General features: G+C 44.9%; 1 protein-coding gene across 3 annotated transcripts; it reads right to left on the minus strand.

Annotated features, from left to right (window-relative positions):
• Positions 1-653: 653 nt before the first annotated feature.
• On the minus strand, positions 654-27,785 carry STOM (stomatin). 3 transcript variants are annotated; one of them, XM_021691803.1, is made up of 7 exons: positions 27,659-27,785; positions 16,431-16,534; positions 15,264-15,336; positions 14,157-14,239; positions 10,283-10,486; positions 9,210-9,344; positions 654-2,479 (listed from the first exon to the last, which is right to left on the minus strand). In XM_021691803.1, exons 1-7 carry the CDS (start codon positions 27,717-27,719, stop codon positions 2,285-2,287), a joined length of 855 nt encoding a protein of 284 aa, XP_021547478.1. In that variant the 5' UTR covers positions 27,720-27,785; the 3' UTR covers positions 654-2,284. The 3 variants fall into 3 exon arrangements, with proteins under 3 accessions (XP_021547478.1, XP_021547479.1, XP_044776745.1); XM_021691804.2 differs by lacking the exon at positions 27,659-27,785 and adding an exon at positions 23,088-23,202; XM_044920810.1 differs by lacking the exons at positions 9,210-9,344; positions 10,283-10,486; positions 14,157-14,239; positions 15,264-15,336.

The raw sequence follows: 27,785 nt of genomic DNA on the forward strand, positions 1-27,785 counted from the left end.
CAAGAGCTCCACAGTGCTCCGAGAAAGGAAGCTGCCTGAGGCTATGGAGTCGCTGGGACTTCCTGTTTTATCTCTCTCAAAGGCAAAATGGTGAACTGAGAACACTATCACATCAACCACATAGTTTCTCTTCCTAACAATTTTTGCCCTCAAAAAAGTGACCTTGTGTTCGGTCATCTACAACGTGTACGTCATTGTGGTGGGCCATGACAGGAGCCGAAGAGGCCGGCCTGGGCTTGGATCCTGTGTCTGACCTTGGGCCTGTGTCCGACCTTGGGTATTAGTTGTGTACTTGGGGCCAGGCAGTGTGCAAGGCACAGGGGATGTGACAGACCACTGGGTGACGGAAGGGAGTTCCTGTCCTGTCTGTATTAAAGCAAAGGGAAATTAAACTAGCGACGCATTCAGGGTATCCATGGATCTCAAACCCCCCAGGGAAAATCTGTGGGCAGGTGCACCAGAGGGAGCCTAGACAAGAAAGACGACAGATGGACGACTGTAAGCTCTCCTCCTTTTTTGGTCCATAAAGAGCACACGAAGAAGCCAACGCAGCCAGCCCAGGATGGGAGGATCTCCCGGGCCACTTCTGAAAAATGAAGTCCACAGACACTAAATGCAGGCAGAAACAGACTCTCACCCAAAGAAAATGAGTACAAGTGCACACTTTATTATGTACAGCATTGGAAAGGGAGGCCATGTGGAAAAACCTCTTCTACCAACACTCACCCTAGACCCCTTTTATGCTTCCTCCCTCTCAAGCAATTTAATCCCACCCTACTGGGCTATGAATCCACAAGGCAGGGAGGCGAAGACTGGTATCTGCAAATAGGGAAACTCCAGGAGCGGAACGCACGGTTACTCTAAGCCTGAGAAGAGATTTTTCAGCCAGGATAGGGAGTTGTTTCCTGGTCCTTATGGGTTGCCACCTCACCAAAGAGATAAGAGCATTATTTAAAATGAGTAACTTGAGTTCCTCAAGGAGGAATGTTGCCAGCCAGGTTTTCGGACCAGGAAGAATGCCACGTTGCTCAGATTCAAGAACATTTGCAAAACTGAAGGTGTTTCCTATTACTGCAAAATAAGCAACTGTGGTTCAGAGGGGCTGACCACTTCCTCTTTAGGCAACGACATTAGTGACAGAAAAAGATGATTCTGCAAATAGAAAAAAGACCTAGATCCGTATGTATATCCTAAGTTTGACAGTGTCTCGCCAAGCTCATTGGCTATTATGTGCCCAATATACTGTGAATTCCTTATAGTATTTAATGAACGGGACTGATAACCAAAATATTTCACAGTGTACAACAGTTAATAGCATGCAGACAGTAAAATAGAATGGCTTTCTGAAGACATTTTTTTAAAAAGTATTAGTCCTTAAGCTATTCGAATGGGTATATAAAGAGTTGTTTATAGAACTTAGAGAAAGTGTCATTTAAAAAATCAAACTATTGAGAACCTGATATATGAAAATAGTTAAAAGTGAGAAAAAAGCACTTTTGTGACAAGTATTTAGCTGGTTTGAAAGACCACAGGGGAATCATTTGGTCGTAGAGAGGCTCAAAGAAGTTTTGAGCAAAAAAAGAAAAGAAACATATTATTCTTAAAGGATTTTTGTGGCAGCAGATTTACAAGTCTTTCAAGGGTTAAGATCATCTTTCTCACTGATCTTGACCATTTCCTCCAGTGTTGACAGGTACAGGCAAGAAATTGCCTCCTCTGGAGAGAGGATTATTTTGAAACATGGCCTGGGATTAGAAAGTAAACAGATGGCAAGAATGTTTCCTTAAGATTCCCCGGGAGTAAGGCACGTGTGGCCCAGAGAAGCTGGTCGTAGCCTAAGGTCTCTGCTTTCTGCAAAGCATTTATTCAGCCAGGCTGTCAAGTGGTGGTTATAACCTATTTTCTCGCCTTTGGCCTGGCTGCAGATAGAGGTTGCAGAACGACCCACTGAAAAGTCAAAAGAAGGGGGATTTAACCTATTACATAATGATCTAAATATATGAACTTTTAAATATTTTAACGAGTAAGAAATTATCTTCTATAAATCACTAGTCCCCTCCCCGCACCCCTTCTCTTTCTCAGTGTTTACAAGCTAACAATCTTCATCTGTTGCTAGGATCACTACACATTCTAAGAACCTTGCAGTCAACATATGGAAAAGGAGAGAGAGGAAGGAATATTTAGTCGAGGTCCCGCCCTCCTCTCTCCTTACAGGTTAAGGGCTGATTTGGTCCCCGCTCTACCCTGGAAGGGACGGGTGCATCTCTGCGTTGGCCTCTGCGGCTCACTGTTTTGCCCCCACGATGCCTTGCAACATGTCTATGGGCAGGGGGAAGACGATCGTGGAGTTTTTCTCAGCTGCGATGGTCGTCAGCGTCTGGAGGTACCGCAGCTGAAGGGCTGCCGGAGATTCGGTGATGACCATAGAGGCTTCTTTCAGAGCCCTGGATGCGTTCATTTCTCCCTCGGCTGCAATGACCTACGGGACAGGACCAAGGAGTGGTCAAAACGTAGAAAAAGGCAGCTGTCTTCAAACCCGGGTATGTACATTAAACCTTCCAGGGCCGAGCCAAAATGGTTTTAAGAAATCGATTTCCAGGGACGCCTGGGTGGCTCAGTCAGTTAAGCAACTGCCTTCGGCTCAGGTCCTGATCCTGGAGTCCCGGGATCGAGTCCCGCCTCGGGCTCCCTGCTCAGCGGGGGGTCTGCTTCTCCCTTTTATCCCCCCCCTCGTGCTCTCTGTCTCTCATTCTCTCTCTCTCTCAAATAAGTAAAATCTTTTTAAAAAAAAATTAAAAAAAAAAGAAATCGGTTTCCAGTTACCCAGTTTCCATTTGTCCTTTTTCCTCTATCTGATTTGCCTGAGTACGTGCCTGAGATCAAGATATCCTCTTTTTTTTTTAATTAATTTTTTTTTAAAGATTTTATTTATTTATTTGAGACAGAGAGAGACAGAGAGCACGAGAGGGAGGAGGGTCAGAGGGAGAAGCAGGCTCCCCGCCGAGCAGGGAGCCCGATGCGGGACTCGATCCCGGGACTCCAGGATCATGACCTGAGCCGAAGGCAGTCGCTTAACCAACTGAGCCACCCAGGTGCCCAAGATATCCTCTTTTACTGTGATCTTTCTCACACGCTTCAGGGGACCGGACAAAGGGACAATTCAAAATACCGTGTAGGGGTTGAGAGAGTGACTAACGACGGATACGAATCCTTTTGCAAGTCAAATGGATTTCTAGTTCTTTGACTGTTAAGAAAGGAAAGAGAACTTTACAGGAGTGAACTGAAAGCTGATGGTCATTAAAAATATTTTTTGAGCGGTGCCTGGGTGGCTCAGTCAGTTGAGCGTCTGCCTTCGGCTCAGGTCGTGATCGTGGGGTCCCGGTATCGAGCCCCACGTCGGGCTCCCCACCCAGCAGGGAGTCTGCTTCTCCCTCTCACTCTACCGCTCCCTCTGCTTGTGCTCTCTCTCTGTCAAATAAATAAAATCTTTAAAAATATATATATTTTCTGATGAAGATCGCTGTATGATTTTTTTAGCACATAAATTCAGATCAGAGGCAATGCAAAGAATTGCATGGCGTGACTTTAAACAAAACTTTCATTTCTACCCACTTATTTATGTAAACAAAAGTTCTGACTCCTTATATCTATAAAAATGAAAAAGGTAAGACTAGAATTGATGTTTAATCTTTTGGCAATAAGTAATAGCGAGCTACGAAGATATGAATTCTTCACCTTGTTAAGAGAAGCATTTCTAGTAAAAAAAAAATTATTGAGGAGAAATTCTGAAACATTTAAATGCCTTGCTTATAGTCACAGGAAATTTTTTAAGAATTAATTTTAACTTCGATACTAAATGTGTTGCAGTAGAGTAATAAAATAATTCATGACGAAATATACTGTATTAGGAAAAGAAATCCATGGAGGAGATGGAGTGGAAATATAAGTTCAAGGAGAGAAAGGCACAGTGAAACATGCCCGACTATGAAAAACTTATTGACGTATTTTAAATAGATGATGGAGTCATTATGTTATTTGAATTTCACTGGATACATTTAAAAGAATGATGTTCACAGGTTTAGTGTAAAATGTCAATATTTAAAACATGCCAGGGATTATATGCTCAACCAAATATATCAATTCAAATGAAAATTTTTACAGGTCTATTTAAAATGTGTGATGGGAACATAGTTTTTCTAAATTCTTGGAGAGGTTACATGAGCATAAACGTTTGAACATCCCGGGGGTGGTGGGGAGGCTCTGGAGTGAGACAGGCTTGAGCTCAAATCTTGAACCTAAACCCTTACCAGCTGCGTGTCCTCAAGGGGGTTATTTAACATTCTGAGCTCCAGTTTCTTATTCTTAAAATGGGACAGCACCTGCCTCCTCGGGCCATTGTTAGGAAGACAGAAAGCTGTAGTACGTGTGGAAAGTATAAATGGAGGCTCTTGTATAGGAAGAGCAAGTGGGAAGTCAAGACCCGATTTTTTGGATCCACCTATGCCTTAATGCGTACAAGATTCGGAAGCCAAATCAAGGCAGTTCCTTTTACTTCATAATCGTCGGAGAAGAGGGGTGAAGATACCAGGATCCTCCAGCTTAATCGTGCAGTTCCGCTAGGTTATTTTCACATGGATCTCAAAATATTCATGGTTCATAATACTCCCGTGAGAGTCAAAGTCGGAAGCAATGGTCCTAGGATCAGTGGAGCCATATTTACTTACACCGTTACTGTTGGGGCCCAGGGGTCAAGCCCTGTGCAGGAGCTGGGGGTGAGAGTGGACCCCCTCGCCTCCCTCAGCAACTGGTCAAGCAGGGGACACAGACATGGAAACAGGCCACTTTGTTCCAGCGTGACAGATGTGGACAGAGATGGATACAAGGCACAGTGCCAGCCCTCAGAGGAAAGCAGTTTTTGCAGAAGGTGAGGTGGTGAGATAGAGAAGTTGAACAGAACAGGACGAAAGCTTTGCTGTTTGGACAAAGATGAAGAAGAATACTTCAGGCAGCACACATGGAAAGGCACCGAGGTATAAAAAAAAGCTGGTGCATTCCCAAAAAATGTAAGTGGCTGAATATGGTGTAAGGCCAAGCGGAGGCAGGGATGCTTGGTCTGCAGCCTGTCAGCAGTGGGAAGCTGAAGTTTCCAGCAGGAACCTCATCAGATCTAGCTGAAGAAGACACACTGACAGATGCCTGAGGACGGGTGAGACACGGACAGCTGCTAGTGGGACAGCCTCAGAGTGACCAGGGCGATTTGCTGGTAGTGGCGATGGAGGGAGGAATGGGCTGGGGGGCTATTCAGGAGGGAAGTCAGCAGTATGGAGGCTGACTGGGTACAGGGAGGGAGAGGAACAGAGGCGGGGACCCGGGTTTCTAGGTTTCGGTTGCCTGGGTCGTCCCATTAGGTGAGATGGGGGTTATCGGATATGGTATTACCAAGAGAAGGCACTCAGTTTAGAGGATAAAAACCTTAATTTATCAGGACGTCCTACGTAGGTGTGTGAGAAGGGGCAAGAACCAGGTACACTCAAAGTGACTCACATACCCGTGCCCTAAGGCAGGCACCTTATGTACAGAATGCAAAACAAGCCCCTGCCCCGAGAACGGCAGGCTCTAGCTTTTTGCATGTCATCTCGGCCGGTAAGGCACTTTTTTCTTTTTCCTGGTCTGGACAAGGACCAACTGCAAGGCTAGCCCATCTCCCATTACCAGTCAATGCACAGTCTCTTGGCTGGGCAGCCGGACCCACCAGGCTAGGCACGCCATGTTGTTAATGGAAAAGCAGCTCTGGGCAGGCTGGCAAAGACGTGGGTGCAGTACCTCTGGATCCATCTAAACACAGGCCCCGTAGATGCCGTGAATGGGATCTCAGAAAGCAGAGCCAACTACCTGTGGGGCGTGGGGCCTCTGCCAAACGCCCAGCAGCCCCATGTCGAGCAACACTTCGTCTCAACAGACCATCACTTGCGAGTCGGGCATTTTCAGGTATGTGAGGTTGGTACTGTTGTCTCCTTCCAGAGCCCGGGCGGGCTGGTCTGAGAAGGGCACAGTTTCTGCACTCCACCCTCTCAATTAATAGATAACTAGGCCCGGGAATATGAGCCTGAAAGCACGTGCCGGGCCTTCTTTTGAGAGTTATGAGAATGGAAATCTGGAAGGATGCAAGCGGAAAAGGTATTACATCTCAAGCCATTAAGAGCGGGTCTAAACACTTGAGAAAGAGGTTCGGCTAACGTGCTGTCAAGCTTGCGGGAGAATCTGTCCTCTTTTGTGCCCGGCTCCTTTCTCTCAAACCATGTTTGCGAGCACTTGGACGTTCATTCTCTTCATTGCATGGTGCTCCTTCGTGTGAATAAAGCATACTTTATCCATTCAACGGCAAGGGTCATGCGGGCAGTTTCCAGTTCGGGGTAATACAAGCTGTTGTGAACACTCTACTACAGGCCTTTCTGTTGGGTACACGCTGCCACCAGATGGTGTTCCAAAGTGGAGGCACCAAATTTACAGTCTCGTTAACAAAATAAGAGCACCAGGTCCTCCCTCACCCACACCCGGTTCTTTTCCTTTTCTTTCTTTCTTTTTTTAGAACCATTCTGGTGGATATCTAGTGTGGCATCTGCTTGTGATCTGAATTTGCATTTCCTTGATGGCTAATTAACTTGAGGAATTTCTCTCTGAAGTCTCTTAGTCTAGAGGCTCTCCTACCCTTTTGGTTCACAATTTATATATTGAAGAAACAGACTCCCTATTTTCCATGAGAACCTGAATATATGATTTTGAATTTTTGGCCTTATGGTGGCTGCAGGGCTGCTGTATTTTACGGAAGGGAGAGACTCCTTGTGATTCTATGTGTTCACCCTGGTTTTAAAGACAGTCAGTGCCCAGGTCCACGAGAATATTCTAGATGGTCCCTACGGTCTCATCCAAGTGGGAGCACAGTAATTCAGCATTCTAACCGGCTTCCTCTATCTCTTCCCATTGTTATCAGGGATTCTCTTTCCTAGCTGGTGAGAACACCTGCACAGAGGCTCCGTCCATCATGGGAAGTCCAGAGGAGGCAGTGAGGAGCAGAGGGGAATTCTAATTTTTAATTTCTACGGCCACTCATCAACTCTGTGGCCTTGAGGAAATCACATAAATTTTCTGGGCTTCAATTTTTTCATCAGAATAGTGGGATGGCAAATAAGTTTCATTTTTAGAGCCAATTCCAAGCAGTTGGGGCTTGTCACCTGGAGGGCAATAGGAGGATTCTGAGGTCAAAGCTTAGACTCAGTGGAAAACAGTGCTGTGGTTAATTACCAGCAGGGGAATAGGAGGGTGGAGGGGCAGCATCTGGGCCAGGTTATGTGTCACCTTCTGAAGGTAATCCCTAAGGACTTTTCGGGCTCTGACATTCTAAGTTGTCTATGTATGATAAGTTCCATTCGATATGGCTTGGAAATGGGGCTGTTGGTTAATGACATATTCTAGGTAAAAGCAATTCCTAATTTTCAAAATACTCATTAGATTATAGCAGGGCATATTTAATGTCACCAGAAATACCACTTAGTTTTCTAACTGTGATGACTTTGAGAGAGAGAGCACTTGAGGGTTCTGCAGTATTACCAGGTCGTCCTCATAAGCATTAATTATCACGTTAGGAAAACCTAACAATTCTGGTTAGTAGAAAATTCTGGGAGCTACTATTCTATTGTGTCAAAGTGTGTCAAAGGAGCTACTATTCTATTCGGTGTTGGCTAAGAAATTATAGTGGCCTGATTTGCAGCTTAAAGGGCTTCCTACTCGAAGGTTAGGGTTCTGCACTTAGCCAATTATCTCCAGCTACTATTTTCCAACAAAACAACAGATTGGTTTGCCCCTTGAGTCTTGGGAGATCTGTCGAGTCCACAGCAACCCCTCTGATGAGAACTGACCCTCTTCCTCCACCCATTCATATATGCGCAAGGGGCTGTGGGACCTTATTAATACCTGACTTTGCCCTTTTGACTAAATTTTGACCGAAGAAAATCTCTCTGCTGTGAATGTGGAATCAAGGCTGGTCTGTCCCCTTTAGTGTTCAGCTGGGGAGGCGTGTAAACTTGAGAGTCAGATGCTCTGCCCTCAAGCTGTCAGCAGTGAGGTGGGGCCCAGGAGATGGAATGATCAGCTCCCTTCAGTCCTGACCGCACTGCGGTCCCTGGCTCCAACTCTGGAGACTTGAGTCTGCTTCCCAACCTTGGGTTTGGCGAGATATCCCTGTGTCCTTATGTATTAGCTCCAGAAATCCTCTTTCCTGGGTTAGATTAATAGATATTTCCTCGATACCCCGCATAGGGGGCATGCATCCATGCGGGCTCCAGAGGTAGGCAGAAAGAGGGGAAAAAGCAGACATCAGAGAAAGAGGAGTGAAAAAAAGTTAAGAGGACAGAGAGGAAGAAGATCCTGAGAAAAGAGAGAATGAAAGAGAAGACAAAAATAGCGAAGGAGGGGTGCCTGGCTGGCTCGGTCGGTAGAGCGTGCGACTCTTGACCTTGGGGCTGTGAGTTGGAGCCCCACACTGGGTGTAGAGATGACTTAGAAAATAAAATAAAATCTTTGAAAGAAACAAAATAGGGAAGGAATGAATGGTAAGCACACTGACGGGACTGCCCAGCTGCGCTGAAGTCAGAACTGTTAATTTGTGCTTAGTGGGGGACCAGGAACATAGAGTGTGGGACACGCAGTCACAGAAGAATGAGGTGGCTCTGCACGCACCACTGTGCTCACAGGATGTTGTTCAGCGAAACGAGCAAGGCAGAGAACAATAGGTATGGTACGACCCTACTTTCGTAAAACAAACAAGCCAGCAGTCTAACACCCTCGTCAGGTAAAGCCCCAGTATATACACTAAGCTGTCACGAGTGGTGGCCCCTGGGGGGATGTTGCTGGAAGTGACAGGGAGGCTTTCACCTTGACTCAACGCTTTAGGATTACTTCCATTTTTATAACGACAATGTTTTACTGTTTTGTAATTAAGAAGAGAACTCAATAGGAAAAACGGAAGGAAGGAAGGAAGGAAGGAAAGAAAGAAAGGAAGAAAGGAAAGGAAGGAAGGAAGGAGGGAAGGAAAGAAAGAAAGGAAGAAAGGAAAGGAAAGGGAAGGAAGGAAGGAAGGAAGGAAGGAAGGAAGAAAGAAAGAAAGAAGAGAAGAAAAAAGAAAAAAAAACAAGGCAAGACAGCAAGGCTACCTTGGCGCGGGCCTCCCGGGACGCTTCTGCCTCAGCCGCCATAGCTCTCTGAAGCTGCACGGGCAGCTTCACGTCCTTAATTTCCACACGCTCCACCTTTATTCCCCAGTCATCAGTGGCATCATCCAGCGTACACTGTTTGGAAGACAGAAGGCCAGCGAAGAATGCTCAGCCCAGCCCAGAGGCCGACGGCAGACCTCTGGGCTGGGAGCAGACAGGGCGCTGGCGGGGGTGCCGGGAGAGAGGCTAGTTACCTTCTGCGGGGGCCGAGGCCCCGGGGAGCTGATCCTGGTTCCATTACTAAGAAGCTCATGCAGGGGTTGGCAAACTTTTCCTCAAAGGGCCAGACAGTGATTATTTTCAGTCTCTCTTGCAACTATTTAACCGTGCCGATGTGGGTCAAAAGCCACAGGGATGGCTGTATCCCAGTCCCACGTCACTAATAAAAGCAGGTGGCCAGCTGGCTCCTGATCTAACGTGACTCCGTGTAAGCCACAGCGCTTCTTCCCGCTTCCACTTCGTCCCTTTACAATGGGAGCAACGAAACCTTCCTTTCTGTTTCCTACAGTGGTTGTGCGCATCAGCTAAGGTCACAGATTTGACACACAAGGACGTTTATACAAATAACAAGATCTCGGATTTTAGTCCTTTATCTTCTTTGAACAAGTCAGGTTTAATTCATAATCTATTACTCTAGAAAGCTTGGGATGCATATGAGTTACAAGGGAAGTCATGGGACTCGTGCAGAGAATAGAGCTTTAAGGACACCCACACGGTCTTGCAGAATGGCCTCAGAATTATTACGCTAAAGAAAAAAGGTTAATGCTAATTCTGGGGGAAAAAAAAAAACAACCTTACACTGAAGGGAATAAAAATATAATGCACGCATCTGAGCTGTTAACCCATGAGCTATTTGTGTGAAAAATATTCCCTTCCATCGAGTTTGAGAAAACCTTTCTGTGAAGAGAAAAAGGCCCGCCAGGGATCCCCCCCAGTTGGAATTAATCAAAAGTTGTCAACCAACCACTAACCCTTGACTTCATCTTTGAATTTCTGGGGACTCACAGCCTCACCTGCATGTTGTGTGCAATCTCTTCTCTGTCGGAGAGGATCTGGGAAAGGTTCTTGGTGCCCAGGACATTCCTCAGAGTCGTTTGTGCCAGAAGACGGGTTGCCGAGTCGGCGTTGGTGATATTCGCCACGGCCAGGGTAGCATTCTGAACGCGGTAATAGACCACACCATCCACACTGACGGTCACCGAATCCTTGGTGAGGATCTGTAATAGCAAGAAAGCCATTTTACACCTGCCAACCAACTCCTTCCTTAATCTAAGTGTAAGCAATGTTATTCTACGGAACATCTTAAGACATCGGCTGATTTTCTTTAGTAAGTCCTATTGACTGAATGTTGTGTGCCCTCCAAATTCAGACGCTGAACCCTAACCCCCCATGTGATGGCATTAGGAGGTGGGGCCTTTGGGATGTGATTAGGTCATAGGGGTTGAACCTTCATGGTCGTCTATGGACGAGGAAGCAGCCCCTCATACAGGCTCTGAGTCTGCTGGTCCCCTGACCTTGGATTCTAGCTTCTAGGACGGTGAGCAATATATTCCAGTCGTTTATGAGCCACGCAGTGTATGGGATTTGGTTATATCCGCCCGAATGGACTAAGACAACAAAGCATCCGAAAGCTAACGATGCCTTTAGAATTTTAATAAAATACATTCACTTATTCATTAATTCCTTCGATCATTCAACAAATTCTGAGACAGCACTCCATAGCAGGCACTTTCAAAGAGGGTGGGGGATCAAGGGAGCCTTGATGGGACAAAGGAGGGGCAGTTGTCGGGGGCAGGGGTGATACTTGAACTACGTCTTGAAAGAAGTAATTTCCCGAGGGTGGCGGCAGAGTATGCGAAGCAGGGAGCATAATGCACGAAATGGCACGGCGCTGGGGCAGAGCCTGGGCTTGGTGAACTCTCTGAGGCGGTACAGTGAAGTTGAACAAAAAGGGAATGGGGACTGTTGTTATTGAGTGAGGTCAGGGTAAAAATATATTTTATAGCATGCTACATAAAAATGCTTTCCAGGACATGATGCGTCAATGCTTCTTCCTCCCTCCCCGCTTCAGGGCGGCTCCTTAGTTTGGCAGACAGGTCCTCTGACAGCTGGCCCTTTGGCCTCACTCCTTCCTGCTCCCTCCTGCACACACACTGCACAGGACAAGGTGTAGGTCCCCGAGCACCATGTTCCGTGCCCCAGGCCTTCGTGCAGGCGTCCCCTCTGCTTGGATGTCCTCTCCCCCCCTCTCCCCCACACCAGCAGACTGGCACGCGATTATTCATTATCCAAGACACAACTCAAGTGTCTTTTCCTCTGGGAAACTTCCCTGACCAGGCAGGGTTAACCACTTTTCCCCTGGCACCTAACTGCAGGGACTGTGTTGCTGGTTGGCCTCATTGCTTCTCTACTAGGCCATGCATTTCTTGAGGGCAGTTTGGCTTTGTTATCTCTAGCAGCGGAGGAGCGTTGGATACATAGCAGGTAGTGAATAACCAAGAGATGAACTGAAACGTGATCCTAGGAAGAGTGTGATTGAGGCGGAGCGTGGGAGGGAGGGTCAGGACACGTGAGCTGTACCCCCTGTACCTCCCTCGGTGATCTCTAGTGAGGCTCTTAACCTGCTTGACCTACAGAGTCTTCACCTGTGAGATGGGGCTAATAATACTGCCCAATTCTACGCAAATGGTTTGCCAATTGCTTTGAAGTTGAAGATCCGTAGAACGAGGAGGCTCTTTTGAAAGTGTAAAGGGCTATGTAAATGGCAGGTAGTAATGACGATGGGTTTCCATAGCAGTTTAGTCCCTGTCAAGGCAGGAAAGCAGTTATCTTTTTTTCTGATAATCTAAAAATATTTCTAATAACGTATCACCATCTTTGTGTGAAAATGAATTATTTCCCATGATGTGATAGGAAAATGTGTATCCTTTCTAAACAGTCTCTTGCCCCTGTGACTGCCACAGCCAGAGGTTTCGACAGCTGCTACTGTTCATCGTCGGCGGAGTATTTCTCTTCCTTTGTATTATGTTCACAGGGGGTCGCAGAAAGGACTGCTCGCCAAGTGCCAATCCGCTGCGAGTCAGCGGCCCACAGCAGAGGAGAGAGCAGCCGGAAGGAGCGGCTTACGGCAAGCCTGCCAGATGTCCACCACCTTTATCGAGGACATCAGGACTCCCAGCTACCCTGCGAGGGGCTCCTTCCGAGGCTCCATCTTCTCTGAAAGATGGGAAAACATGCAGAGAATACAGCATGCCTCTTAGCCCTGTTCTCGTGGGTAAAAGCGATTCCTGGTGTCCCTACATGCATGTGGATGATAAAGTCTGACCTCATCACCCACTGCTTGGCATCAGCAAGGAGGTTCCTACGCCGGTTCCTGGAGTCGGGGACAAGAGAAGGCAACCAGCGCGGCCAGGCTCCACCACCCTGCTGTGCACCTGGCCTCTGGCCAGGAAACACTTGACATGATTCTTCTGTCCCTCCCTTCATCCTGTTTCCAGGCTTTCTATCTGCCCCGGTGATGGTGATGATGCCTCCCCGGACATGCGGCCCAGGATGGCCCTCACTGTCCCGGGCCGTGACGGAGTGCACGTCGGGTGCATTTAGCATGGAGCTGTGGGAAAAGCACTCGGCGAAGAACCCACTGAGCGGACCGTCGCTCTCGGCTCTGCCAGTCTGGTCTGCTGGGATCCCTCTGCCCCTCGGCAGTTACGGATCCTGCGGTGAGTTTCAACTGTGACATTCCTTGCAAAGTAGTTTGAAAGAGCATGGAGAAATTACTATTATAGGGGTGCCTGGGTGGCTCAGTCGTTAAGCGTCTGCCTTCGGCTCAGGTCATGATCCCAGGGTCCTGGGATCAAGCCCCGCATTGGGCTCCCTGCTCACAGGAAGCCTGCTTCTCCCTCTCCCACTCCCCCTGCTTGTGTTCCCTCTCTTGCTGTCTCTCTCTCTGTCAAATAAATAAATAAAATCTTTAAAAAAAAAAATTACTGTTATAAAACATTATATGCTTTATCTAAAATGCCAAATGAGCAGCTCCTAATTCTTTATCTCGAATACAATCACGAACCTTAAGAATATTGTACTAAGGGCGCCTGGGTGGCTCAGTCGTTTAAGCGGCTGCCTTCGGCTCAGGTCATGATCCCAGGGTCCTGGGATCGAGCCCCGCATCGGGTTCCCCGCTCAGCGGGAAGCCTGCTTCTCCCTCCCCCACTCCCCCTGCTTGTGTTCTCTCTCTGTCAAATAAATAAATAAAATATTAAAAAAAAAAAAAAAGAATATTGTACTAAGCTGGATTTTCTATCAGAAACCCATAGCAGAGAAATGTGGCAGTCAAAAGGATGACAAATATGATAATGCTAACGTTATGCTACGCTTGGTAATAATAAGCATGGATGTAGCACTTACTGTTTATCAGCCACTGTTCTAAGCACTTTACATATAACGTCTCAGTCCTCACAAGAACCTTCTAAGTAAGTCCTACTGGGGCACCTGGGTGGCTCAGTCGGTTAAGCATCTGCCTTCGGCTCAGGTCATAATCTCAGGGTCCTGGGATTGAGTCCCACATCCGGGTTCCCTGCTCCGCGGGGAGTCTGCTGCTCCCTCGGCCTCTCCCCCCCCCTCTGGCTTGTGCTCTCTCTCTCTCTCTGTCTATCTCAAAAAAAAAAAAAAAAACAGTAGGTCTGACTATTATAACCTCTAATTTTACAGATGAGGAAACTAAGGCACAGAGAGGTTAAGGAACTTGCTCAAAGTCACACAGCTAGAAAATGGTGACAGCAGACAGGCTCTACACCGTGCTCTCAGCACCACCATATTCTGTGCTGCTCTCGTTGCCAGCTACTTTCACACGTGACATCTGTTACTGATGGCAAAGGACCGTCACCTTACCTCCTGGGGAGGAATGTCAAATGAAATGGTTCTCATGTCCACCTTGATGAAGCTGTCAGTGCAGGGCAGAACAAAAAACAAACCTGCAACGAAGAAACACAGAACACTAGCGAGAGACACCGGCACCTCGTCCGGTTGCTCTAATTCTCAACGTAGCCCACGGAAGGAAGCCAGGTCGTCTCGGTGCACGCCTCTGAGGCCCGCGATGTGATCTCCTAACTCCACTGCCGCTGGCTGTCTGGTTTTCACTTAGACCAACGCAATCCTTCCCACGTCTTTTTAGGCCTCCAGGTTCTCTCCTTTGACCCACTTTCTCAGCTGCAAGCACAACCATCTTTCCTGACCTACGGACCCCTATGGGCCACACAAGGTCCTGCATGACCTGCCCTGGCGCCCCTCTTCGGCCGCTCCCCTCTCCTCGACCTCCATGCTCTCCCTGGGGCTGAGCGACCTGCAGGCCCCTGGGCCACCATACTCCCCTCGACATGGCTCTGCACATGTTGTGTGTCTGCCGGGAACACCGCCCCTCTGGCCAACACCTCTCCATGCCTCAAGACTCGGCCAAGATGTCACCTCCAAAGCCTGGTCTCATCCTCCCACTTGGGGCCCGTCACCTGTCTCCGGGTTTCCACAGCTATCTGCAATGACTTGGTCATGGTACTTAGCACACGGGATTGTAACTGCTTTCTTTTTGGCGTCCACTAGACGGCAAGCTCCTTGCGGGCAGGAACCATATTTTAGTCTCCCTTGAATTCCCAGAGCTTGGAATACAGTAGGGGCTTAAGGGAAGTTTGCCAAAAATAAGGCACAGAGAACAAAATCCAGAAAGCCTTTAGCGAGTAGAAATTCCCCATGCTCAAACTTCCACAGCTGTGGCTATTCTTGGCCTAAAATAGTCTTATCAGCGGGGATGGGAAGGGGAGGGGAGCCAGGGAAGGAAAGGGTGACTGTAGCAAGACTGGCCAGCACCACCACTACCGTCATATGGCTTCTGTTACAGGCGCTCTTTTCCAAGTCAACACAGAAGGGACCCGCATAAGGGAAGTCACATCACCAAGAGGAAGAACTTCAGTCTCCAGGCCACCCACACGGAATTCTAGTACTGACCAGGTCCTTTTGCTCCTCCTTGTAAAATGCGACCCAATCTAAAGATGATGGCTCTTTCATATTCTTTAATGATCTAGATCAAAAACACAAATGGTAATTGAACACGAAGAGTGCAAATATCTATATACGATGTATGTTTATAGATGGCTTCTTAAATATATATTCTGCTCTAAACAGGTTAGATGCCTCCATTTTTTTTTTTTCTCTAAAGTCTGAACAGTATCAGGGCACCTGCCTGGCCCAGTCTTAAGGGCATGTGACTCTTGACCTCGGGGTCATGAGTTCGAGCCCCATGTGGGATGTAGGGATTTCTTAAACACATAAAACTTAAAAAAAATAAAATAAAATCCAAACGGTATCTATAAATAACACGTCCAATGTTTAATTACCAAGCACAATATGTATTCACTACTTTTTTATCTGATTATAAAAGTAATAGATATTCACTGTATAAAATTTGGGAAGTATAGGGTAGTATATAGGAGCAAATCCTTTACTCCTCAGCTGTTAACATAATCATTCAGTTACTCATGCATTGTTAATACAGAAAAAATCAAAACAACAACAACAAACAACTGAATTCCCCATAGTTTGTCTCCCAATTCCTTAAATTATAATAATAAATGTATCTGAAAATTCTTGGAGCCTATTTTACCTTCTTAGGAATGTGTAAATGATAGTTATTTATCGAAGTATTAATAACTTTATGGAAAAAATAACCAGCCACTGGGGGCCCTTGCCATATGCCAGGCATTGGGATAAGTATGTTTCGATACATCAGTTAATCCTCGCAACAGCCCCGTGAAGTGCATGTTGTTACTTCCTCCCATTTTACAGGGAGGAGATGTGGCAAAGTTCACACAGTGAACAATGGAGCCAGGAGACAAACCTCAGCGTCTTGACTCTGGACAGGACCACCCCACATCCTTGATCTCAGAAGATTTCAGATGGGGGTCCTTACTCTAACCTATGAGAAGGACTGCCTGGACCATGGCTGAAAGGAAGTCCCCAGATTCCATTACAGTAGGTGACTAGAGGGAATTTTCCAAGGGAGAGATGAAGGAAAAAGAATTCAGGCCAGTAGGTCTCTCTCTCTCTCCCTTTTCCACACACATACACACAACGTGGGCTTAGCCCCTTTGCAGACGGAAGTGACGTATTCTTTACCTTTATGCACATCCATATCGATATGGGGAAAGTTATAACCGTGAACAAGAACGAGACAGCCACCAAAACCCAGCCACAAGGCCCAAGGCCTGCACTGGGGCTATCTGTGAAAACAAAAAATATACAGCTCTTGTCATTGTTGTTCGTACACTCCCACTATGTTTATCCTCTGTTCACTGAACACACCGATGCTTGGCATTCTACTGTTTTAGCTGGATTTTCCCATCTAATCCTTGGAACAACCCTGAAGTGCAGGTGCTACTTTTTCTCATCTACTTAACATGACCAGGATTTCCCACATTATTTTTTATCCTGCAAACATGTATTAGGCACCTGATATTTATCACGCCTTGTGCTTTGCACTGAAGTGGTCAAAGTGAGTAAGACGCAATCCTAGCTATCAGGAAGGTTCAGTGGACAAGACAGACAGATAATTATAACATTAGGTGGCAAGCGTCTCGACTCAGACCATAGAGCATTTTGGAAACACAGAATAGGGGTAACTTACACATCTGACACAGAGGTGACAGTGGGGTAGGGTGGGTAGGTGACGGTGGTGGCTGTCAGAGGTGCATCTGGGATGGTTAAGGAAGATACCAAAAGGGGGGGGGAAGGAAGGTACAGAGCATTTAAGCCGAGGGGACAGCTTAACTAAAGGTGAACTGCATACTATTTCACTGGGCATGTGCACCGTAATTTATTACCCTTTTCTGGATGATCAGACATGCTGTTTCTGATTTCTTAGGATTATTAACAATGTATCATCAACATCTTTGTACATAGTTTTCCTCTCACTTTCTAATTGCTTCCTTTCCTGCAACATGAAATCGCTTTTTTTCTTACTAGGAAGGAATACACGCCCCGCTGCAAGAATTTCAGAAGAGTATAAAAAGGGGGAAATTATTCAATCCAGAGATGATGAATATTCTTCCAAACCACACACATTTTTATAAATAAAATCTGTTAACTATTTTTCTTCCCCCTATTATTCTCACCTTCTTTTTTAGCCTTTGTTGCTATGCATCTGTGCTTAAAAGAAAATTATGTATTTATTTGAGAGAGAGCGCACAAGCGGGGCCAGAGGGAGGGAGAAGCAGACTCCCTGCTGAGCGGGGAGCCTGCCGCAGGGCTCAGTCCCAGGACCCTGAGATCATGACCTGAGCTGAAGACAGATGCTTAACCAACAGCCACCCAGGCACCCTGCATCTGTGCTTTTTCTGCTTTAATTTTTTATCAGTTATACTTGCACAAAGTTTAAAAAGTCCCAAAGTTCTCCAAGATCGGTATAAAGAGAGCAGTCCCCTGTTTACCTCTTCCAGTATTCCTTTCTTCAAAGGCAACTGCTCTGTTGGCTGAGTATTTTGGTCTATCCCTCCCTGTTTCTAAATAATACACTGGTTTTGTTCCTTGTTGCTTCATCCCTTTTGAGCGTTACTTACTGACTTTCCACTATGGAAGAGGATTTAGCTTCTCCCCCACCCCATAAATATACCCATCCTTCTAATTATATCATCATTTTGGTTAGGTCATTATCAAATTTTCCACTTCATGAATATGTAAATGCGATTCAAAGCTAAGCCAGGTAGGGATGTCAAATTCATCTTTCCATCCCATACAACTTTTTGTTTTTCCTCCAATGTCTTGCTTTTTTCCCATATTGATTCAACCTCAAACCTCTCCTCAGTGGTCTAAATCTCCTCTCACAAGGGTCAGGTGTTCTACCAATTTCCTCTTCTAAGAGAGCGTCTCTTGGAGGGGTGTCTGGACTTGCTCTCTTAGGTGGTGTGAGCAGCTGGTCCGGGGACCACCCTTCCCTACCATCCTGGGAAACCCCTTTCACTTCCTGGCTTGTGTTTTCCACTTTCAGTAACCAGTGACTTCCTCACTTTTAGTTTGTTTTTCCTCTCTGAGGAGGGCGGAGGGACCAAGAAGGCCAAGGGATACTATCACTTTTCTTATGGACCACAGAAAGCTTCTGCAGTATTTCCAGGAACGGTCTTAGTAATGGGAGGGAGATTGGCAAGGGTTGGGGGGGAGGCAGGCCAGGCAATGGTTAGGGCTCGGAAGGGCAAAGATGGCAGTGAGGCAGGCCTTTGAATCCACAGAAGGCCAAGAAATAAGCAGAGTTGAGGCGGAGAGCATGGGAGAGCGACACAAGGTGGTATCCAGGTCAAGTGCTCTGAAACACAGGATGCAAGACCAGAAACGTTACAGATAACTTTGTGGTTTTCACACTGTGTCACAGTGTGAGGTGAACGTCCTATGCATACTTGACTAAAAGGGCTCTAAGTTAATCTCCGGAGGTTTGTAAGTTACAGTTTGTGGGGCTGTCGACATATTTACTGAGAGGATATTCCAAGCAGGGACCCAGTGCTGCCTGCGCAGAAGGCTCCATCAGGCATTATCACGACTGATGATCATGATCACAGCACCCACTTGTTGACAGTATGTTGTAGGCACTGTGTTCAATTACTTGACATGTGTATCTCATTTATTCTTTACAAAGCCTGTGAAGTATTTTTTTTTTTTTAAAGATTTTATTTATTTGAGAGAGAGAAAGGGAGAGAGAACATAAGCAGGGGGAGAGGCAGAGGGAGAGGGAGAAGCAGACTCCCTGCTGAGCAGGGAGCCTGATGTGGGACTCGATCCCAGGACCCCGGGATCATGACCTGAGCCGAAGGCAGACGCTTAATGACTGAGCCACCCAGGCGCCCCAAGTATTTTTAATTCCATTTTACAATTAAGTAACTGAAGCCACAAAGCTTTCCAAAGACCACATGATGGAGGAGGACCTGGGATTCAAACACAGGTCATCCTACCCCAGAGCCCATGTCCTAAGTCAATTCACTCCTTCGGTCCTTTGCCTCTGAATTAAAAAATCCTCATGAAAGAAGTTTTCGTGTTTGGAGCACTTTCTCAAGACAGTATCCAAACTGGGAAAGCATGGTAGGAGTTCCAAGAATGAAATCTGATAGTCCTACAGAGGAAGGCCTCTTAATTCCAGCTGTGCCTATTTATAGCAAAACAGTCTCAAGGCTGGTGGCCAGGCTCAGGTCTAGGCTTCCAAAGTGAACTGGATTCCAAACAAGGAACAGACTGGCCACAAATACTTGAGAAATACTTCAAATACAGAGAAATACTACTCTGACAGCATTTGGTGCCTTCTAAAATACTGCCCCAAGCCGCCTATTTGCAGGCAAAGTTCATAGCTCTGGGTCCTAAACGTATTAGACTATAAACTCTCTGAGGGCAAAGATGTTTCCTATTCTTCTTATTCCAGCCCAGTCTTTTCTCGTGTGTACGTGTGCGTATATGTGTGCACGCACTCAGTTTCTGTTGTGACGTTGTGTTTTTGAAAGCCCCACATGAATCCATGGGATTACAAATGAAGAGCAACAAGAAATGAAGCGGAGATCCTAAAAACTGGGCTTGGTCTTTCACATCTCAAATGCTCAGCTAGAAATAATCAGTACATACACTGGGGATGGCACCATTTCATATTATTCTAGTGCATAAACTATCCCATTCTCAAGCCTTCAAATTCCTCCCCATCTGGTTACAGCTCCTAAAGGTACACAAATCACATTCCTCAGAGAGGTGAGGCTTCAACCTCACCAGGCTCTTAGTGAATTTCATGATTTCATGAAATTCATTCCCTTCAAGTTTCTAATTCATTACCTTGAAGACTGGATCCTCCCTACCAGCTGTATGAGGTAAAAGACAAATAATGAGCAATCAGCATTCCTGAGATATACTGGTTGATATTGCTGGGTAGGAAAACTCCCAAAGATTAGTGATCCCATGACACTTGGTTGTAAATACTACTTGGCCACGGTTAATTTTTTTCTTTTACTACCAACTCTTCTGAAAACTGCATTAAATTTTTAACTAACCAAAGCTAGGTTTTGAAAATGGATGTAAGTTTATACAATCAACACTGTTTAACTCAATATTCAAATTGGGCTTATCTCCAGGGAACTGACATAAATTTTAAAAACCATTGCTTTTTTTCTCTTATTTTAAAAGCAAAGTATTATCTCTATAAAAATTAGAAATTATAGCTAAAGAAATTAAAAAAGAAAAAATTATCTATACTTTCATTATCTCTAGATGGCGATGATTTTTCTGCCTTGCTACATGTCCTCTAAACCTTTCCTATCCTGCTTTTTAAAAAAATGAAATAATGGCATACATAATAACTTTGAATCTGCTTCCCCTCTATATTGTGAACATCTTTTCATGTCACTACATATTCTTTATTACTAAAGGCTGAATAATATTCCATTATTCCATGAACCTAATGAACATTTAGGTTATGTCCAATTTTCTCAAACAGAAACTCTGCTGCATCGCATATATGCTTAGCAAAATTTCCACGCATTTTTATTGTGTAAACTAATTTTGCTGAAAAGATGAAATTGCGTAATTCTTAAATTTCTCTCATTCTGGAGGTATCTTTAATTATTACTAATAATAGCCATTTATTGAATGTCTATCACATGGCAGCCACAACTGGATTCCTTATATACCATCTTTCCAATATTCACAAAAATCTGTAAAGTAGGTATGAAATATTCCTCCTGCAGTCCCAGAGTAATAAAGCAAATGACTTTCTGAGCTGAGACAGAAGAAAACAAACAAAACCATGAAACAAATGAAAACAACAACAACAACTTGTATGGTAATTTTTGTTGGGTTAGCTTCCAAAAGAGCAGTAAAATAATCTTTTCAAGAGGATAACACAGGCATGATTTCAGAGCACTACATGTTGTTAATGATACAGCATCAGCTGATTTACTAAAAGGTCCACTGAACTTGGCACTGCTGGAAATCATGTACAATAATAAATTCCATTTATCATTGAGATTCTGTTCTAAAGTTAAAAGACTAGATTTCCGGGCGCCTGGGTGGCTCAGTCGGTTGGGTGGCTCAGTCGGTTGGGCGGCTGCCTTCGGCTCAGGTCATGATCCCAGGGTCCTGGGATCGAGCCCCACATCGGGCTCCCTGCTCGGCGGAGAGTCTGCTTCTCCCTCTCCCTCTGTCTGCTGCTCTGCCTACTTGTGCTCTCTATCTTTGTTAAATAAATAAAAAAAATCTTAAAAAAAAAAAGACTAGATTTTCTCTTCAGGGAAAGGCCAGAAAGGTCTCACATGGCATCTGAAAATCTAACTCAAGACTCGTTTGCATTAATACACACAAAAAGAAAAAAGATGAGCCCAAGGATTGTTGCAATGCCTGAGCAGCAACATTTAAGGGCAATCTTTTCCTTCCCCCTTCCCTGAACGCAAGTAAAGCACTTCACATCTTCGTGCATTGCCGAGAACAGTGCTGTTTGGGTGGGGAGAGATAAGAGGGCTAGGAATTTGGTCTCAAAAACATGCTAACAGCAAGGTCCTAAACAGCACTTTTTAAGGGGCAACAGTAGGTCAAAATGAAAGGTCTTGGCAATTTTTTAATTCTTTGAAAGGTATAAATATTCAGGATGTAATATTTCTGATTATATTCTCCCTCTCCCTCTGCCCCTCCCTGCCCCACTCGTGCTCTCTCTCTCACTCAAATAAATAAATAAAATCTTTAAAAAAAAAAAGAAAAAAGAAAAAGAAATTTAAAAAAAAGACGGAAGGAGGGGCGCCTGGGTGGCTCAGTCGTTAAGCGTCTGCCTTTGGCTCAGGTCATAATCCCGGGGTCCTGGGATCGAGCCCTGCATCGGGCTCCTTGCTCAGCCGGAAGCCTGCTTCTCCCTCTCCCACTCCCCCTGCTTGTGTCCCCTTTCTCGCTGTGTCTCTCTCTGTCAAATAAATAAATAAAATCTTAAAAACAAAACAAAACAAACAAAAAAGACGGAAGGAAGGGAAGGAAACAAAAGAAGAAAAGGAAAAGAAGTGAAATGGAGAAAAAAAGTGAAGAAACAAAAATGAGGCAGCACACTACAGAGAGAAAAATAACACCAGGTGGCGTGAGAGGGGTGGAGCTTAGCACACAGTAGGGCTCAATAAATGTATGTTGAAAAAAATGTTGGTATTTAGTTGGAGATTACAACTTGCAGTCGTTTGGGCAGAGGCTTTCAAAGCAGACAAGCACACACTATAACCCATCTTGCAAACGAATATTTTAATTAGGCATGGTTTATAGTTCTTCGAATGCCCTTATCCTTAAACCTCTAGGGAAGAAATTAGTCTCTGGGCTGGAGTGGCTAAAGGCCGGATGGTATCAAGTTAAGAACTATGGCTGGAGGCAGTACTTTTTCCTCTCTATTATAAACCATCTCTGCCTACAAATACTGGATCAAAAGAACAAATACTGACTGGCGAAGCATTATGGGGTCTGAATCATAAAATGTGTTTACCATGAGATATTAGAAAAAGGAAATGGACAAACCCTTTTAAGAAAGATTTCCAATGCAAGTTGAAATAAAGGGAGTCCTTTGCCTAGCTCGAAAAGAGTAAGGAAATTAAATAAGTGTAAATATTTTCTTTCCCAAGTATCTTGGGGATTTTCTGTAGCTTTCCTTCATTCGACTGTTTTAGCCATAAAGCAGGAGGAAAAAGAGGTGAGGGTGTCATCGGTAATTTTAAATTTGAACCCCGAGTCTTAAATAGGCCCCCCTCTCCAAATCGCCTAAAGCACTTTACCCCCTCTAAAAAACATTTATCATACTTGCAATTATCCTATTCAAGGTCCGTCTTCCTCATAGATTTTGATCTTCTTAAAACAACATAGCATGATGGTCCAAAGCTGGCTCTGTCATTTATTATCTGTATGATCTTGTCAAAGTTTCTTAATTCTCTTTGTGTTAGTCTCCTCATTTCAAAATAGGGCTAATAGGAGTACCTCCTGAGAGGGTTAAATGTGAAGAGTAGATGAGCTAATACGGTAGACATCTAGAGCATAACACGTACTCAAAAACCATCTGCCAAGTAAATAATTGTTGAATACAGTTCAGAATCATCCTCTCCTAAAGCAGTTGTCAGAATGAATATGTATGGGCTGAATATTGCCCATAGCTGGAAAGACAGAAACAGTTATATCCAGAAAAATTGGAGAAAAACAATTTCATAATGTTATTAAGTTAATTAAATTTAGACCAGACCTGAAATATATTAAGAAAACCCTCCTACCTCTTCCACTGTTTGTTTTTTTTTTTCCACCCAGCTCCTTTACTTGGACATCTTAAAAGTATCTACAATTAATTTTCTCATAAAAGTCTTTGGAGGGCAACATCACTTTATCTAAAAATTGGGGATGCCTGGCTGGCTCGGTCGGTGGAACATGCAACTCTGATCTCGGGGTCATGAATTCAAGCTCCACATTGGGCATCAAACTTACTTTAAAAAAAAAAAAGGTGGGGGGGTGCAGACAGAAGCACAGTTCTTCAACTGAGGTCAAGAAGCTAAGCAGTGGCGGGTGCCTGGGTGGCTCAGTTGGTTAAGCGACTGCCTTCGGCTCAGGTCATGATCCTGGAGTCCCTGGATCGAGTCCCGCATCAGGCTTCCTGCTCGGCAGGGAGTCTGCTTCGTCCTCTGACCCTATCCCCTCTCAGGTGTTCTCTCTCTCTCTCAAATAAATAAATAAAAAAACTTAAAAAAAAAAAAAAAAAAAGAAGCTAAGCAGTGGCTAAGAGCTCAGGGTTCTGGGATCAGATTCCAATTCTATCACTAACTTTTCTCAGTAGTAAAATGAGGGAAAAGAACAATACTTATCTCATATAAAAACCAATGAGAAGTACTTGACACTCAGGAAGTGTTCAATAAATAGCAGTGTTATTTTTATTACAACTTAAAGATCACATTGATACAGTTTATAAACTTTTTACTAAGTGAATTGCCTTCCGGGACCTAAACACTGCTGAGAAAATAGCAAGACTAACAATCTGTCTGGGGACTCTATCCCTACAGGAGAAACAGACTACATTTGAGCAGGGCAATAAAGTTCTAAACCATCTTGAACCATCTTTCGTACAACTTTTTGCCCATAAATTTCAATTCCCTGCATAATTACTAGGTTTTCTGAATAGTCATTGTTAACTTCATTCTTTGTTTTCTCCATTAATGAATTATCTCAATAGTTGACATTTTAATGTTTCAAAAGTACATTCACATAAATTTTCTCATTTGATTCTTGAAACCTTGGGAGACAGTTACCACGGGTAAGATTATGCCCAGGACAGAGATGAGGAATTGACTCGGGAGACTGAGACTTACCCAAGGTGACCCAGGTAGTAAGTGATGGTAGTGAGACCCCAATTCAGATCCTTGAATTCTAAATTCCACTCTCATTTCACTACACTATATACCATCTTACCATAAGTGTGTTCACAGCTGGACAAAGTTGGTATAATTATTATTGTCTCATACTTTATGACAGATACTTTATTGTTTGCATCTTCAGAGGCTAATCTACTGAAATGTCAGCTGAAATGCCTGGGGTTTAAGTTTCTTTACCAGTCTCAGAGTATAGACAAAGATTCAAAAAGAATGGAGAAAGGAGAATTGACACATACTTTTTCTCCACTGATTGTAATCTCTAACCTTTTTCCTTCCACACTTTATATTATCATGACAATTGTAATTCCTTTATCAAGATAATATAAACCCAGACAAAGTCTATTTGTAATAAGAACATGTAATAAGGAACCATCTTAATCAAATATATTTATAAATATATGAATATATATTTAAATAAATAATATAAATATATATATGCCAGCTTTACTAGTAACTAGACTTGGTCATTGGTTTGAGTTAATTTATGACCATTGATGGTTTAACTCAGATTAATTATTAAAGAAGTTACAAATTTCTCCCCAATCTGATCAGCTGTAACAACTGAAATAAACAAATCAGTCCCTTGATTCTGCTTATTTTCAGGCATTCTCCCAAAGGGATATATTCTGTTGACATGTCTCTTAATTATAATAATACATTTTTTTTTTTGTAATCCAGCTGCATTATTTCATTACAAAGTGAATGCACTGGCTTCAAGAAAAAGTAGTCTTGCCCTAGGTTTCGTCATGTTTATATATTCCTAAGACTAATTGTCAGCAAAGTCATAAAAGGACAGAGTTTGGGCTTTTATATTCCACCGCTTCCCTCAGAAGCAGCCTTCTGGAGATGTCTTATTCAAGAGGTCTGGATTGAAGCTAGGTTCCTTTGCACTTTCTTTGTTGTCTCTCACCTTCAGTGAAGTACTGATGTCTGAGAAGGTCCTCTCTGGGGTATACATTTTGGAGGTAGCTCTAGGATAGGGAAAATGGAAAATCACATAGCCCAGGTTTGCAACCTAGCTCTGAGGTACACACATGTGTGATTTTTCTACTCTGAGCCCTGATTTCCTTGCTGTAAAATGGTGGATAATGTTTTCCTTGTGGAGCTATTAGAAGACTGCAATTAGATCATGTTTGTAAAGCACTTAGGCTGTGCTTGACCCATGGCAAGCACTCAGTAAATTCTATTTAATAAATTCTAGTAATGGCTTTCCTACCCATGTTGGATCTCGAAGGTTTATATTTTTAAAAGGGGGGGGGAGGGGAACCTAGACTAAGCAAAATTTTGTTTGTATGTATAATTTTCTGAGGAGCACACAGTTTTCACTGGATTTGGAAAAACAAATTCTGTCTAAAAAAAAGTTAATTGTAGAACCAAGAAAAAGAACTTAGGAGTGAAAACTGGTCTGTGATCATGAAAAAACAACTAAAGGGATATTAAGTATCAATAAAGATCATGTGCATTCCCAAAGAAATGTCTACAGATTTCCCACTGCTTTCACCAAACTGCTAATACTGTCCTCATAGACCCTCTGTCTCCCACCAGAAGGTCAGGGCACAGAGGAAAGTATCCCACCCACCTTCCCACCTAGGATAAGACAACCAACTATGAAAGAGGGGGACTGCAAGTTTTAGAGTCAGTCAAACCCCAATTTAAAATATGGCTCCATTACTTATAAACTGGGTGACTCTGAAGTAATTCAACCTCTTTTGAGTATCAGTTTCTCCAAATACATCCTTCCTATTACACTACTGATTTGGGAAGGTAAATCTCCAATGTGCTTAGCAGAGAAAAGTGAGGGATAATTCTCTTGATGCCCCTGGGAAGGATCGCTGGGCAAAGGAAATGGGTGGACAAAGCTGGCTTTACAGCTAATCAGAATCATTAAGTCCAACATCATGTTCTTTGTGGGGTGCTGGAAAAGCCCACCCAGCCCACCGAAAATGTCCTTCTCTATGTCAGCCCGTCTGAAATTCCATCCTTAGAAATAATTCCTTTGGATCACTAAGAGCCCCTGGGAGGGAACCAGCACCCCAGGGAGGACCTATCTCTATTGGAACCCCACCCCCACCCCAAGAGGTTAGCCAATAAAGGTTCAAGATGATAGCCCTCTCAAGGGTACTAGTTCCTTCACAGAGGAACAGCATTGAGCCACTCAAGGTTTCTGCCATCAAGGCAGGGAAGGCCCCGGTAGGGTGGGAGTTCTTAAAGGAATTCCTGGTGAGAAACAAAAGCCCCGAAGGCGAGATCCCTAGAACAAAGGGAGTAAAGAGGAGGCAGGATAGGGCAGAAAGTGAAGCTGGGAAGAGAGGGGAAGAATGCCGAAAAGAGACTTTCTTCTTTTCTTCCACAAATAATAGCCTACTATATGTGAGGGGCGGGGGCAAAACCTCACAGGTCTGTCTTGCTAAATAATATGAAACTGGCCATGGGTGGGGCTGGGGGAGCAGGGGTTCTTTCCAGTTCCGTTGATGGGGGTGGGCAAAGGCTGGCTGGAGGGGATGGGTGGGAAGGAAAGGGGAGTCGCGCGACAGGAAGACGCAGGGTCCTGGGTGTGGGGTGCAGGTTTGCGCCCCGGCTCCACTGCTCACTGGCCAAGAGTCGCTTAAGCATCTCCTTGCCCGCATGCATACCACGAGATAATGAACGCGAAGCGATGGCACAGGGCCTGGCGTCTGGCAACCGCTGGAGCACGCGAGCCCCTGATACGGCTTTGGTACTGGAAACGTGCCCTGCAGTGGGTGCGTCCCCCGTGTGCCAGGCAAGCCGCTGTGCACTCTGCACCCTAACATCCCTAAATCTGACCCCCAGCCCGCGGAGCAGGGTTCACTATTCTCAGCGTCACCGAAGCTTAAAGCAGCGGCCGCTTGGCTTAAAAGCGACGGAGACGAGCCTGGGACACGCAGGCTGCGGCTAGTTCCCGAGGGAAGGGTTGGGGGCGGTGGGCGACGGAGCGGGGCTCACCCCTGAAGGAGTCCGGGAGCCGCCGGGCTTCGGCGTCCCCTGTGTGCCGCTTCTCAGCCATTATGCCCGAGCCGGAGGCGCCGCTCTCACGTCCTGGCCAACGATGCCGGAACCGCTCCCGCGAAGA

This window comes from Neomonachus schauinslandi, chromosome 13 (genome assembly GCF_002201575.2).
Source record: "Neomonachus schauinslandi chromosome 13, ASM220157v2, whole genome shotgun sequence".
Lineage (NCBI taxonomy): Eukaryota > Metazoa > Chordata > Mammalia > Carnivora > Phocidae > Neomonachus > Neomonachus schauinslandi.